This window comes from Lynx canadensis, chromosome A1 (genome assembly GCF_007474595.2).
Source record: "Lynx canadensis isolate LIC74 chromosome A1, mLynCan4.pri.v2, whole genome shotgun sequence".
NCBI lineage: Eukaryota > Metazoa > Chordata > Mammalia > Carnivora > Felidae > Lynx > Lynx canadensis.
In genome coordinates, this window is record NC_044303.2 from 235,238,486 (window position 1) to 235,252,982 (window position 14,497).

At 49.1% G+C, this 14,497-nt stretch overlaps 1 protein-coding gene across 1 annotated transcript in view; it reads right to left on the minus strand.

Moving 5' to 3' along the window:
• Nucleotides 1-10,077: 10,077 nt before the first annotated feature.
• Nucleotides 10,078-14,497, minus strand: part of UBE2QL1 (ubiquitin conjugating enzyme E2 Q family like 1) — a 39,269-nt gene continuing 34,849 nt past the window's right edge. The window contains exon 2 of the mRNA XM_030332840.1: nt 10,078-11,442. Coding sequence (XP_030188700.1) covers nt 11,311-11,442 — 132 coding nt within the window. The 3' untranslated portion in view covers nt 10,078-11,310. The remainder of the gene's footprint in view (nt 11,443-14,497) is intronic.

Genomic DNA, 14,497 nt, shown 5'->3' on the forward strand with positions numbered 1-14,497 from the left:
CTGACGTGCTAAACGGGGTAGGTCACGGCCAGGTCTGCTCCTCAGCTCCCAGCAGCGCCCGGATGCCCTGAGGTGGACACGAGCCTGACCTTCCACTGCGGAGGCGTGATGCATATGGGGACAAGGCACGGACAGCAGTCTCTGGGGAAGGTGATCTGCAGGTCACAGAGTGGGGCGGGCTTGGCCCCAGAGCCAAAGGCCAGCAGAGCCAGCATATCGGCGTGAGTGCAAATTTCCACGTTGACAGTGACATCTGGAGTGGGTTGAATGGTGGCCCCCCAAAAAGACATGTGCATGGCCTACCCCCTCATACCTGGGAACGTGACCTTATGTGGAAGCGTAGTTTGCAGGCGTAATTAAGAATCTTGGGCTGAGGACATCATCTTGGATTATCAAGGTGAGCCCTACGTGCAATGCCCAGTGGTCTAAGGAAAGGCAGGGGAAGACTTGACACAGAAGGAGGCAGGGATTCGAGGTCGCAGCTACAAGCCAAGGCACGCCAGGAGCTCCTGGAAGCTGGAAGAGGCAAGAGAGATCTCCCCTAGGGCCCTCAGAGGGAGCGTGGCCCTGGCAGCATCATGACTTTGGACTTGCGGCCTCGAGAACACGAAGGGTTAAATTTCTGCGGTTTTAGTCCACCCAGTTTGTGGGGATCCTTTGGGGCAGCCCCAGGAAACAAATGCAATGGCCAAGTGCCCAAAAGGACCCACAACTCCACATCAGGGCAAGGCCCACCCTCCTCTACCGGAACCTTCTCGTCACCACAGAGTTCCACGTCTCCGGGTGGGGGCAAAGCATCTGACTGGCATATTCGTTTTTTATTGCTGTGTGACTTTCAGCAGTTAAAATAGCAACACACGTGTTGTCTCTCAACTCCCGTGGGTCAGGAGTCCAGGCTCCGGGCAGCGGGGTCCCCTGCTCAGGGTCTCACCAGTTTGTTGTCAACATGCCAGCTGGGCTGCCTGCCTTTCTGGAGGCTGGGGTCGTCCTCCGGGCTCAGGAAGTTATTGGCAGAATTTAGTCCCTTGCACCCGTAGGACTGGCCCGTTTCTTATTGGTGTTGGCTGGGGGCCTCTCTAGGCTCCCAGAGACCCTTGTGCCAACCTGCGTGGCCCCCGTGACTTGGCAGCTTAGTTCTTTAAGGCCAACAGGAGAATCTCTCTTTTCAGGGCAGGTCTAGACTCATCTCCCTCTTGCCCTTCAACATGACATAATCAGAGGCCATATCCCATTATCCTTCCATATTCCATCGGCCTGCCCCCATGATGGAAAGGGGATCGTACGAGAGTGTGACTCATTCGAGGGTCACTTTCAGGTGTGGCTGACTCCCCTGGGGCATCTTTATTCCTGGGGCTGCTCTCTGTAAGCCTTCAACTTTTTCAAGTTCTCTTCCTTCTGCTCCTGGAGTCCACTATGACACCGTTGTGACCTTTGCTCCTTACTCAAGAAAGTACCAATGTCGGGGCGCCTGGGTGGCTCAGTTGGTTAAGCATCTGGCTCTTGATCTCCGCTCAGGCCTTGATCTCAGGGTTGCGAGTTCAGGCCCCGTGTTGGGCTCCGCACTGGGTGTGAAGTCTACTAAGTCTACTTAAAAAAATAGGGGTGCCTGGGTGCTCTTAGTAAGTGTCGGTTAAGTGTCTGACTCTATGAGGTCAGGATCTCACAGCTTCGTGGGTTCAAGCCCTGCACTGGGCAGTGAGGAGACTGCTTGGGATTCTCTCTCTCCTCGCTCTCTGCCCCTCCCCGACTCGCACTGTCCGTCTCTCTCAAAATAAATAAACTTCAAAAAATAGAAACTACCAAATGTCACTAAAATCTTGGTACTCAAACATTTTTGGAGATTCAGAGAGAAGTTCAAAGGGAGAGCCTCTGGTGGGAGAGCATCAAATCACCTGCCAACTCACAAGTCCCAGATCAGGCAAACTTCCATCTGGAGGCTCTGAGGGACAATCCATCATATGCCTCCCTCCCAGGGTCTGGTGTTTCTGTCTATCCTTGGTGCTCCCTGGCGTAGACTCATCCCTCCAATCTCTGCCTCCCTATTCACATCACTTTCCCTGTATCTCTGTGTTTCAATCTCCCTGTGCCTTTCTCCTGTAAGGATACCTGTCATTGGATTTGGGGACCAGCCTAAATCCAGGACGATCTCATCTTAGGATCCTGGCCTAAATTACATCTGCAAAGACTTTTTGTTTTTCAAATAAGGTCGAGTTCACAGTTTCTGGGCTTAGGACTTGGACAGATTTTGGGGGGGGCCACTATTCAACCCACTACTATATATATATATATATATATATATATATATATATATAAAATTTTTTCCTTCACATTCTAAGGTGGTCCTAGTTATTGGATGCATTACGTACCATGTGCATATGTAGATACATTTTACACTCATAAGGCAACATGACTAGAGGTAATAAGGCCCCCATTTCTGGTCCCAGACTTACAAGATACTGGATGAGGACCCTGGAGTCTGGATGTAACTTCCTGAGCTTTAAAACACCTCCTGAAAAAGGAGATCTCTGGGTTATAAAGAATCCTTTCACCATTTGAAGTCTTCTGAGTCACCTTGTTTGAAACCGTCTGTGTGCTGGGAAATGTTTGAACAAGCTCTGAGCTGAGGACCCAGCCTGGGACAGACGCAACCAAAGTAAATGACAGAGTTCTTTCCAGGGAGGCCCTTTCCAGTTCATTTATTAAATAAACCTTTGGCATGAAAATTGGGAGTGGGGCCTTTGGTTTTATTGCCAACACTTTCTCCAGTCAACTTAGCCAACTCCAAGCTGTCATTTACTAGAAACAGCCTTTATTCCCACCGTTTGAACGTGGTGGGAAGGTCTGACCCTGGATGCCGTGGAGTCCAGGGGTCTGGGGACCAGGGACCAAGGACACAAGCTCAGTAGGTGACAGTAGGGACCCCCAGGGAGACTCTATTCACGGAAGAGGGAGGGAGGCAGCTTTGCCTGGAACTGTATCTTGTTTCGGAAGTTAATATGTTTTGTGGGAAAGTAATAGCATAAAATGTAGAAACTACAGTAAAGTGGAAAGAAAACCCTCGAAACAATGAGAATAAGGCTGCATGAATCAGGCGTGTGTGTGTGTATGCATGCACGTGAATTTGGTAGTAGTTAAGAACGACAGTCTAGTTAAGAGTGTTAAAAGGGGTAAACTTTGGAAAGTTGTAGCTAGAAATATTCCCTGGAGGTAGAGATCTAAAAGTTGGTTTAGGATTGACTTCATGTAATGTTTTAGTGACACAGGAAACTAATTGACCATGTTTAAGTGAAATCAGATTAGAAAAATCAATTACACTTTTCACGCCTGTTTCCTGTCTCCAAGCCTGGCGCAGAAAGGCTGTTAAATCTATCTCACAGCGTTCCCTATGGAGAGGATGTGAGAACATAGTTCTAAAAGGTCTTTGAGAAATTAAAAGCTTTGCAAATGTAGACATAGAAAAAAAAAAGGAATAGTTTCCTACGGAGAAGTTTATTATTGTTTAGAATTATTTAATTGGATTTAAGCTTCAAAATTATTTATTAGAAAACCTTTCATGACCCTCCCCAAAATCTTTAAAAAATGCTCTGGGATAGGGGTGCCTGGGTGGCTCAGTCAGTTAAGCGTCCGACTTCAGCTCAGGTCACGATCTCACAGTTCATGGGTTCAAGCCCCTCATCGGGCTCTGTGCTGATGGCTCAGAGCCTGGAGCCTCCTTTGGATTCTGTGTCTCCCTCTCTCTCTGCCCCTCCCCTACTTGCACTTTCTCTCTCTCTCTCTCTCAAAAATGAATAAACATTTTAAAAAATGCTCTGGGATACATTTAAACCAAAAAAAAAAAAAATTGTAGCTTCAAAATGCACTGTATCCTGACCCCGTTGCCTCTCCGCTGGCCAGTGCCTGCATGGCTGTCCCTACACCTGTAGGCTGAACAGACCAAGCTCCAGCCGTTTGACAAACAGACTGTGTGTACATCCACCTCACGGTCTCCTTCATGTCCCCGTGTCTAAGGCAAAATAACTTGTTTCCGTTAACATGTCGCGTTCATTCTGGCAGGAACAGAGAGCTCTTTAAGACAAACAACAGACGAACAAAGCCGAGGTCCAGTGCACGCATCTTGTGCCTCTTGGCCACGCCCCTACCTACTGACTCAGAGCCCACACCTTAAATTCTTAGCGTCAAGGTCCAGGTGCAATCCTGTTGGGTCTTCAACTTGTGCCTTAAGAAAACTATGTCCCGGAACACAGACCACCCAATCTGCTGCAGTCAACTCTCCTACCCAGCTGGGCCCGAGTACGGTGCAGGGACAGTGTGTAATCTGTCCGACACTCACCTCCCTTGCCCCGGAGATATTCAGAGCCATCGCCCTGTGGAGGATGGATCTTCCACGCCTTCGCCCAAAAGGATGAAACTTCCAGGCCAGCCATGGACTTCATGCTTCCCATGTTATCACCTGCCTTGTCATAGCCACCCTCAACGGGACATAGTAACGTCCCAGGCTTAGTTAAGAAAGTGGAGACTGAGGGGCGCCTGGGTGGCTCAGTCGGTTGAGCGTCCGACTTCGGCTCAGGTCATGATCTCACAGTCTGTGGGTTCGAGCCCCGCGTCGGGCTCTGTGCTGACAGCTCAGAGCCTGGAGCCTGTTTCCAATCCTGTGTCTCCCTCTCTCTCTGCCCCCCCCCTCCACTCTCACTTTGTCTCACTCTGTCTCTCAAAAATAAATAAATATAAATTAAAAAAAGAAAGAAAGCGGAGACTAAGTGTCCAGGAGGCTACGATGCTCATCCGTACGGAAGAACATGGGGAGGATTCAGGGCCGTCTGATTCCACAGCCCTCGCCTACTACCTACCCAACACTAAAACGATAACATTTTCAGGTTTTAATAGAAATACGTGCTCTCGGTTGAAAAATGATTTCAAATATTGACACAAGTCCTGGGAAATTCCTCTGATAAATAGCTTAAAATAAAAACCGAAAGCCAATTTACATACTAGTGTGAAACATTATCTATAGTCCCTTTTAAATAGATTGAACTTAGGGTGTGTGAAAATCGTCACTTTCTAGAATTGCTACTCTATAACAGTTTTCCAGAGACGTAGCTCTGCAATTCAGTATTAGTTTAGGCCACAGTATTGTGCTAAGTACACAATTTCAACTTTAATGGGACTCTTTGGCAAACATGTTCAACAATCTTCATAATGCAAATGGAAGCTGAAGGAGAAATTTAAACCACAGTGAGGCTTAATCAGATTTGGTTCAGTTACATTTCATTGATTTTTATAGAGAATGCTCGTGACATGTTTCAGAGTTTTGATTTAGCAAAGCACAAAAGATCAGAGGCCACCACATGACAGGAAGCCATCTGCAATGGGCCACATTGGACAATGCATACGGAATCCCAGAGAAACCGCAAGAAATACTGAACACAGGTAGACCACGCAAGGACTCAACCAACATTCCATGCAAAGACATTTATTGGTTTTAGGGTCTTGCTTTCCTGAGTCATTGTTTTTCCCATTAGACCAGTGCCTCTAGATTATTTGACTCATACCTTCACCCTTTTCCAAAAGCCAACATTTCTTTCCTACTTCCTGTTTCCTCCCCCTCCTTTTGAGGACCACAGAATTGGACAACTTTTTTAGAAAGAGTATTCACCAATGGCTCAGTGTGAAGCATGAGGACAGTCTGAAAGTTTGCAGGAGACCAAGATGTGTAGATCAGAATCCTACCATGGTCAAAACGGAGACAATGTGCAGGAAACAAAGTCAGTTTGGTGGAACAGTCAAGCAGGAGTAAACCAAGCACATCCAGCTACAGTGGTTCTATTTTTGCTCATTTACTGACATCACCAGCGATTGCCCAAGATCTAGAGATACAAAGTGATTATATGTCTACAAACCAGACAGCCACTTAACTTACCTCCAGTAGGAGAAATGAGGAAGCACTCTCCTTTACTGTTGTTATTGTTAGTAGTAGTAGTATTTTTTTTTTCAACGTTTATTTATTTTTGGGACAGAGAGAGACAGAGCATGAACGGGGGAGGGGCAGAGAGAGAGGGAGACACAGAATGGGAAACAGGCTCCAGGCTCTGAGCCGTCAGCCCAGAGCCCGACGCGGGGCTCGAACTCACGGACCGCGAGATCGTGACCTGGCTGAAGTCGGACGCTTAACCGACTGCGCCACCCAGGCGCCCCAGTATTTTTTTTTTAACTCTGTAGGAGAAACAGGCTTAGTATGCAGTGGGAAGCAGTGCAAGTATTTATTCTCTTAACACATAACTGCCTTACTGACCCAAGAGGATGACCTTGGAACCTGACTCTTCCCAGTGAATCCTGCCTTGAAATCAAACCTTCCTTCCCTTCATATCTACACTCTATTCAAGTACTCTGCCTTGATTTTCTCTCTCTGGGCAGCACACTTTGCTCCTGTGTTTTTTCTGGAACCAAGGTAACATTGCTTATTGCCTTCCTGGATGTCAACAATGTTTGATTGGCTTTTCCAGCTTGTTGGCCACATCCTGTAGGTCAGATGGGCCCTGGGGTTGAGTAATCCTCAATAGTATGTAAACTGGAGGCTGTAAAAATCAGAAAGATAAGGTGGAACTTGACATAAAGCTAAGGAGTGGAGCTGTATATTACACTAATGTCTCTGGAGAGAAAAAGTATTGATTATGATCACACCGGCTGAGTGCCAAGCCAGAGCTCCCCAGAGCACTCATGAGGGCAAACTGCCTTCTCACCAACTTGCTTTAATCGTGTAATGGATCATTCTGGGTGTTTCCCAGCCAACCTGGAAGGCCTGTGGCTCTGCTGAGCCAACAGCAAGCTAAAAAGTGTGGCTTGAATGTGGGCCATGCGAATTGCCTCGTGGTCCACGGGAGGCATCATGGAGAATCAGAAAGCACCAGAAATATGGCGGCCTTGGCTTCAGTCCTCTAGCTGACTTTGGAAGAGCCACACAACCTCTCTGGGCCTGTTTCCTCCACTGCAGAGAGTCCTAAGCTAGACTAGGTGGCATCCCAGATTCAATGGCTGAATCCTCATTGCAGCTGGGAAGCAAGTAGTGTCCCTCTAGAAACGAATTCCATTAATATTTTGCATGGGGTTAGAAATGTTCAGATAAAACACTGAATTAATGTATGGGGCGCCTGGGTGGCTCAGTTGGTTAAGTGTCTGAGTCTTGGCTTCAGCTCAGGTCATGACCTCATGGTTCACGAGTTCAAGCCCTGCGTTGGGCTCTGCACTGACTGTGCAATGCTTGCTTGGGATTCTCTCTCCCTTTCTCTCTTCCCCTCCTGCATTTCTCTCTCTCTTCAAATAAATTAAAAAACTAAAACTAAATTTAAAACTCACCGAAATACAATTCTTAGGGAAGGGGCCAGCCCCCCATGCCATGTTAGGCTATAAGTTTAGTCTACATCTTGCTTCTTGAAATCAGATCTATAGAGAGGACCCCTCCAGGGCCAGTGTGGAAGAACATCATGTCCTCTACAAGGGCATGTTCAGCCCTCCCCAACTCTTACACCTGTCCTTCTTCCCTCTTACCCAGCCATCACTCACCCCTGACTTCTCTGTGGAGTCTTCCCTGGAAACTTCTGGGCCCATCTACAACTTCTGAAAGGCAGTGTAGCGTGTAGCTGTGTCTGGTCTCTACTCATTTGTTGGTGAGTTCTGCATGTTTTTCTTGTCTTATGAGTTCCTCTAGGGAAGGAGACACGTCTAAAACCTGTCCCTTGCCTACTACATCTGAGTGAGTGGAGAGATGGCCAGTAATTTTGGTTGATTGACTTCCAGTAGGAGATTGGGGACAGAAAACCAGATATAGTTACAAGTGAATTCTATTTGAATCATTGTAATTGTTCAATCTGAGCTTTTATCCAAGTATGTTCTAATTAAACCCAGTTGTTTAACACCAATTTCCCCATACTATCGAAGCGATACACAAAGTTCAGGTGACAGTTTCTGGTTTTTCCAAACACCTTCCCTCATGGCTTAGGTCAGTCCTCACAGTGACCCCATCGGAGTTTACAGCCCAGGAAACTGAGGCTCCAGCGGGTGGGATTATCTGCCAGCATCAGTCACACCGACACGGGGGCCTCTGCCCTTCTGTTCCGGGTGTTTCTCATAGTCCTTAGATTTCCCTCTCAAAAAATAAGGTTGAATTTTGGTAGACAGAGTGAACTCGGGGAGCTAAAAATTGGGGTCTAAACCCTGTTTTTTCCCTGAGCAATGGATTTTAGAGACTGAGTCTTCTGGGGTATGTGTGCACGTGCGTCTCTCTGTGTGTGTGTGTGTGTGTGTGTGTGTGTGTGGAACCAGGGCAATGACCTTGCTGCTCACATGGAACTTCCTGAGGCATAAGTAATTCTTGTTGTAAACAGCCAGTAAACCGTGTGCAGGTCTAATCCACAGCCCGTGGCCTGTGGTGCAGGGGACCCCCAAGGCGAACGGCAGTCAGCCCAGGAAAACCGCTGGCTGGGCGGGAGGAGACGTACGTGTGAGCTCATACTTTTTCTTTCTCTGGCTCTGTGGCCTCCGGGGGACATGAATGTCTGTACATCTGTCCAATCATCTCCCTGCTGTCTGTCTGAAGAGGGATTTCTTGGCCTATGCGGAAGGGTGACCCCAGCCAGCCGCTCGCTGAGTCTCAAGAGAGCCTTCCTCCCACCTGGGACCTGGAGACAGGCATCAAGTTCAGAGGGGGGAGGCAGCCTGGTGGTGGCAGGCAGGACCCTCATGCGGGGTCAGCGGGGCACGGCCAGGCTCCCCCGTCTGGCCAACGCTGCCTTGTCTGCCTACGATGCCCCAGCCACTGCAAAGGGAGTTCTTCCAACGAAGAGTGAAAGCAATAGTCATGTTTTCAGTGACTCTCCACTGCTTTCAAACCACAAAGTCTTACCAGTTTAAGTGAAAAATGGCATTTCTTTCACTAAAGAGTATTTCTTCCATAGCTTCCAGTTTCTAACACACCCAAAGGAAATAACATGCAAAGGAAATAAAATTCAGGGTGTGCGGAGGGATAGACGTTGGGCCAAGTGTCTCCACCCCCCACCGCCCCCTGGCCCTGGTCGCTATTGGCAGTGACTGAGGCCACCCTCGGGTGGGAACCAGCCTCCTGACCGCACTCGGCTGCGGTATATACCCTGAAACGCTGTGGACCCGTTCTTCAGTCCGTTAGCAAACAGCACGGAAGTGACAGGCTCTAGATAGATATAGGTTACATACTGCATAGACACACATTACATATACTGTGTGTAGTATATACACATTATACTCTATGTATATCCAAATATATATACACAAGGTCTTAAAAGAAAGTTACCGTCCATGTTACATCAGAAGAGGAAAACATCTGGAAAGAAAGTGCGGGCGCTTTCCCTGGCAAGCCGCTTCTGTCCCGCATCTGTGGTATCCACAGGGTAATCCCATTACACAGGAGCCCAAAGGCTCAAGGCTGTGCGCTAAATGTCAGGTTTCCAGGACGGAGAATTCCCTGGAGAGGATCCGACGGAAGAACAGCTTCGGATCTTTGCCATCACGTTTTGTGACTATTTATTACTACTCAGAGGGAACATGAGCAGGCAGCCACGCATGCTCAACACAGTACCATCTTGGCCGGACAGAGGGCGCCACATGTGAAATACGGGCATAGGAGGAAGTGGCTTAAACAAAACTAAGAGCAGCAAAAAGGGGGCGGATTTGGTGAACGGCCAGTCGTGCCGGAAGCTGACCCCCGTCCTCTGAGGCCAGGTCTTTCAGACCCCTGACAACCCTGGACAAGTGAACAGGTCCCCGGGTTAGCCAAAACTGCCCACAGAATTTTAACCTAATCGGCAAAGATTTCTTGTCCTTCACACTGGCCAACACTCGAGTTTGGTCAAATCAACCCTTAATGCCTCCTGTTAGCTTCTAACTGCTTCTCCTTTGCAAAGACCGTGGGTCCCTAAGACTCATTTTTTTTTTTTTTTTAACCTCACCGTAGAATGCCATCGTGGCATTTCAAATATTAAATTTTAAAAACAGATCAAATATTTTAAGTGGAAGGACAGCCCCCAATGATTGGATTCTTGAGGCAGGGCATCAGGTATGCATGATTTTATTTAAAATGTGTCCAATAAGATTTTTCCACCTGGAATGAACATTTTAACCTCTTCCCACGTATTGTTATAAACAGTATTTCCTCATTTCATGGAACTTCTTAGAAAGTTCTAAGGAACTTAACAGAAGAGAAAAATGAACTGTGGGAGATTAAATAACAGGAAGTTGATATCACAGCGAGGGTGCTCGCGCATCACGCAGCCCGGCCCCCCCCTCCCCTCCCCGGGACACACAAGTGACTTGAAGGTGAGGAAACAGACCCGGTCATGCAAGTCCTCGTATGGTCACTTGGTACCCTTGGCGGTTCTCGGATTCCCTGTCACTAGCACAGATAATAAAATGAGTCAGATGACTTCAGTGAATGGGAAACTGTCTTTTGCTTTTGGTGGTGGGTTGACGAGCTGAGAGAAGATAGGAGCACGATGCAGCGTCGGAGGAACGTTCCAGAATACTGAAGAGGCTGTCCCAACGTCGGAGCCCCGGGGAGCGTGCACCCGGCATCTGAACCGTTGTGCGCCCACGGTGGCCACAGCACCCCTGCCTCTCGTCTCGGGGTGCTGGTTATCTGTGGACAGGTGCCCACCACCGCGGAGGCAGAGAAAGCACATTCTCCCCGGGGGGCGTCTGTCATTTTCCATCTCTAGAACTTGGCGATATTAAGTTCGTGTTTTCAGGAGCCGAAGGTCATAGCACAAATGAGGTCTACATGTCGTCACACGGGGCCACAGAAAGACACGTCTCCAAGTTATGCTGACCTGCCGGGGAGAGAAACAGACACAGAGCACAGCGATGCGGGGCGTTCCTAGGAAACAAGAACGGTACCACGTACATGGAAGTGGGCGAGCAGCAGGCACTGGCTCTCCTGCCTGCTCTTCGGGGCCACTGTCTGGGAAGAAGCTAAGGGCAGTGCGAGGGGCAGGCACAGGGGCAGGCGGGCTGGGGGATGGCACCATCTCAACATGTGTTCTAAAGTGACTTCGAGATGGCCGCTCATTTACAATCGAAACCTAATCCCGAACAGCGTTCGCTCCCTCGTTCTCCCTGTAAACACATCTGTTCATAAATAACTTAAACGTCTCCTTGGCATTCAGGATTCAGTTCCGGCTGCAGAGTAGAAAAGGATGGGGGATGCTCGGCGTTGAGGAGGAGATGTCGGGAATTCGTGTGTGTGTGTGGACAGGTGGCTGAAGAGTCTACCGCACGTCGCCGGGGACATCAGCCGTCGGACACGGGCGGGGTGACCCAGCCGTACTTTTCATGCGTCTTCACCAAACTTTTAAAGGTAGCTTCGGCTTCCTTGCGGCTGAAGGACTTTTTTGATTTGCCGGCCTTTCTACAGATCCGTCCCTGCAGGAGAGGGAAAGGGAAACCAGGTTAGAACCCCTGCTCTGATCCCACAGGGGTTAACTTCTGCTGCCTTCATCTGTGGGACCCCCAGACGGGTGCCAAGCAAGCGGGGTGCCGGGCTTGCAGGGAAGGAGGGGCGCCGCCCAGCTCCCCCTGATGCCTCATTTCCAGGCCCGGAAAGCACCTGCTGGCTCCTCTCCGCCCGGCTCCCCGTGGCCCGGGAGGCCCCGGCCTGCACCAGACGAGCATCTGCAGAAGCCTTGGCTTGTCCCTCGGGCGAAAGGCAGCTCCCGTGGCCTCTGCCTCCCACCGAGGACATGTTCCCTGTGACTTCCAGCCTCTCCTGTAACAGACTCGTATTTGGATGTGTACGTATTCACACACACATTTTAAAACTCTGACTTTAAGGGGCACCTGGGTGGCTCAGTCAATTAAGCATCTGACTTTGGCTCAGGTCATGATATTGCGGATTGTGAGTTCAAGCCCCGTGTCGGGCTCTGTGCTGACAGCTCAGAGCCTGGAACCTGCTTCGGATTCTGTGTCTTCCTCTCTCTCTCTCTCTCTCTCTCTCCTGCCCCTCCCCAACTTGCACTCTGTCTCTCTCTCTCAAAAATAAATAAACATTAGAAAAAATTTAAAAAAATAAAATAAAATAAATGAAAAAAAACTCTGACTCTTAAAAGTCAAGCCCAGGAACGAGTGAATTTCTTGTAATTCATGTCTCTTGGGAGCCATTTCAGGACAGGACGGCAGAGCCATTTTCCAGGAAGAGGAAGGCTGTCCTTGAGCCCCGAGAGGAGGAACGATGAGAGGTAGGTGCCCCTTTACACAATCCCAGGGAGAGGCCCGACCCCTCACGGGGACCAGGTGTGTTCTGGCCGGAAAGGTGGGGCGTTGGCATCTGCAGTGGACAAGAAGGTCTGATCTACCTTAGAATGGGCACAGAAGGCTCTGGATCATGAGGCAGAAGGAACCCAAAGGCACTGCTGATGTGACCACCTCTCAGGTGGTCCCCTCCTTTCCAGAGAGCCCTGGGAGAGAGGTGTGCCTGGCATCACGGGGAATACTGAAGGGAAAGAGGAGCCTGGGCAACAGAGCGTCGGTCAGCAAGGCCTGTCGGGGCTCTTGTCCAGCTGCGCTGTCCCCCTTTACGCCTCGTGGCCAGCAGGAACCCCCCTGAGCCCCTCCTGGAAGATCTACGTGTCTTCCTAAGCGTTGCGTGCACACATTTTGCAGGTGGGGTGGAAGAGATACCTCGGAAAGACCTGGTTGAGTTTTACCCACCAACAAGAGCATGCACACTATTTCCAACAATCTCCTGATGTTTATAAACCTTTACTAACAAGCCCCTCTGAGTGGACCCTCGGACGAGGCATCCAGGGCGGCAGCCACCCTGGCCCGTGTGGCCACAGGCAGGTCAGGTCCACCCAATCTTAGCTGTCTTAACCCACTAATCATTCTGGTGGGAAGACGGCTGCACCGGCCTCGTAATTCACAGGGAAAATGGCACCCAATCACCAGCCGCTGGGAATGGAAGACTGTTCTGTGCACTTAAATTCAGAGCATACGGTTCAACATCTGTCTTTCCAACGGTGGAGATGGAAACCGAAGCCCAGGGAAGGAGCCAGAAATCCGGGTACAGCTGGGCTCTGCTCCCTCTGGACACCTCTCTGGCAGAACTTGTCCGTATGCCCACCAAGGGCAAGGCCACCTCATCCAATCTGCTGCTTGGTTCCCATCACACAAGCTGCTGAAAGGGCAGAGGAGGACAGGAGGAGAAGAAGGCAGGAAATTGCCACTGACTGACTTCCTGAAAGTTCCCCATGCCTCTCCGGGATGTGGCTCCTGGTTTTAATTTTGGAACTTCCCACTTTTCCTATGTGGCATAGTTATAGCTGATAAAAAGGGACTGTGAAAAGCTAATACATTTATAATCATCATCATGATGGGTTGAGATCAAAGTCCAAGGTTGTTTCATTAAACACAAGCAAATGCACCTTTGCAGGAATGTCAGCATCAATTTCTACATGGAGTGGGAGCAAACATCAGGCTGTATTCTTTTGCACAACATGCAGATTCTAGCCATCTCCTATCATTCTTGTCTATAACACCAGAAGCCCATGGCAAGGTTTGAGAATTCTGAACCCAAAACAGCCAAATACAAGCTCTCGAATATCTTGGAATATTCTGTCACTCTTGGCACGAACATAGACTTTGTCTATTCCCTGTGAAAAGTCCCAACTGTTACAAAAAACAACAGACAAAACCCCAAATGAACAGACCGCTCTTTGTTTCCTTTTCTTCCCAGGAAATATTATGAACATAGAGCCCCAGCACTCAGTCAATTCAGCAACCAGGAAACAGAGTCTGTTGTCGGCCAGCCGGAGGTTTCCGGACCTTCGCTGCCCTCAACGGAGACCTCTCCCCTGGTCCGCTGTTTCTCACATCTTAGTTTACAGTTAACAGATCTCTTCTCATAGATGGCCTGTCCCCTTCTGATTGGCTGTTTACATATCACCCAGCGAGATACCGAGCTTGAGAAACACCACTTACGTTGCCTGGCCCTGTCAGGGTGGCTGAGCTGTTTTGCTGAGATGCCCCTGCGATGCCTCGTGGATCGAGAAGGGGGGACATTCCATATGCCTGGGCCCCCGACATTCTGATGTGGACCCGCCTTCCATTTTCCACTCCCCCCACCCCAGGTACCATCTCCTAGAGGGTGGACTGTGGGAAAACCTTCAGCTCAACCGCTCTGACCCTCTGTATTTTCCTCGATAAAGTGGGAACAATATTCGCCACACAGCATCATTACGAATGTCAGAGAAGATACTGCATTCGGAAGCACTTCAGAAAAATGTAAATTGTGTCTTACCATTACTTAAGAGCTGTTTTTCTTATTGTTACAACATTCACATTTCTCCCTTGTCTGTTTCCATTTGCCTGATGACCAAAGAGTCCCTTCTGGAGAGTTTCCCTGAATAATTGTTGTTTCTCCTAAAATACCTCGACGTGTGTTTAGGGCAAAAAGACCTGGACGGGAGTTTACGCAACCCAG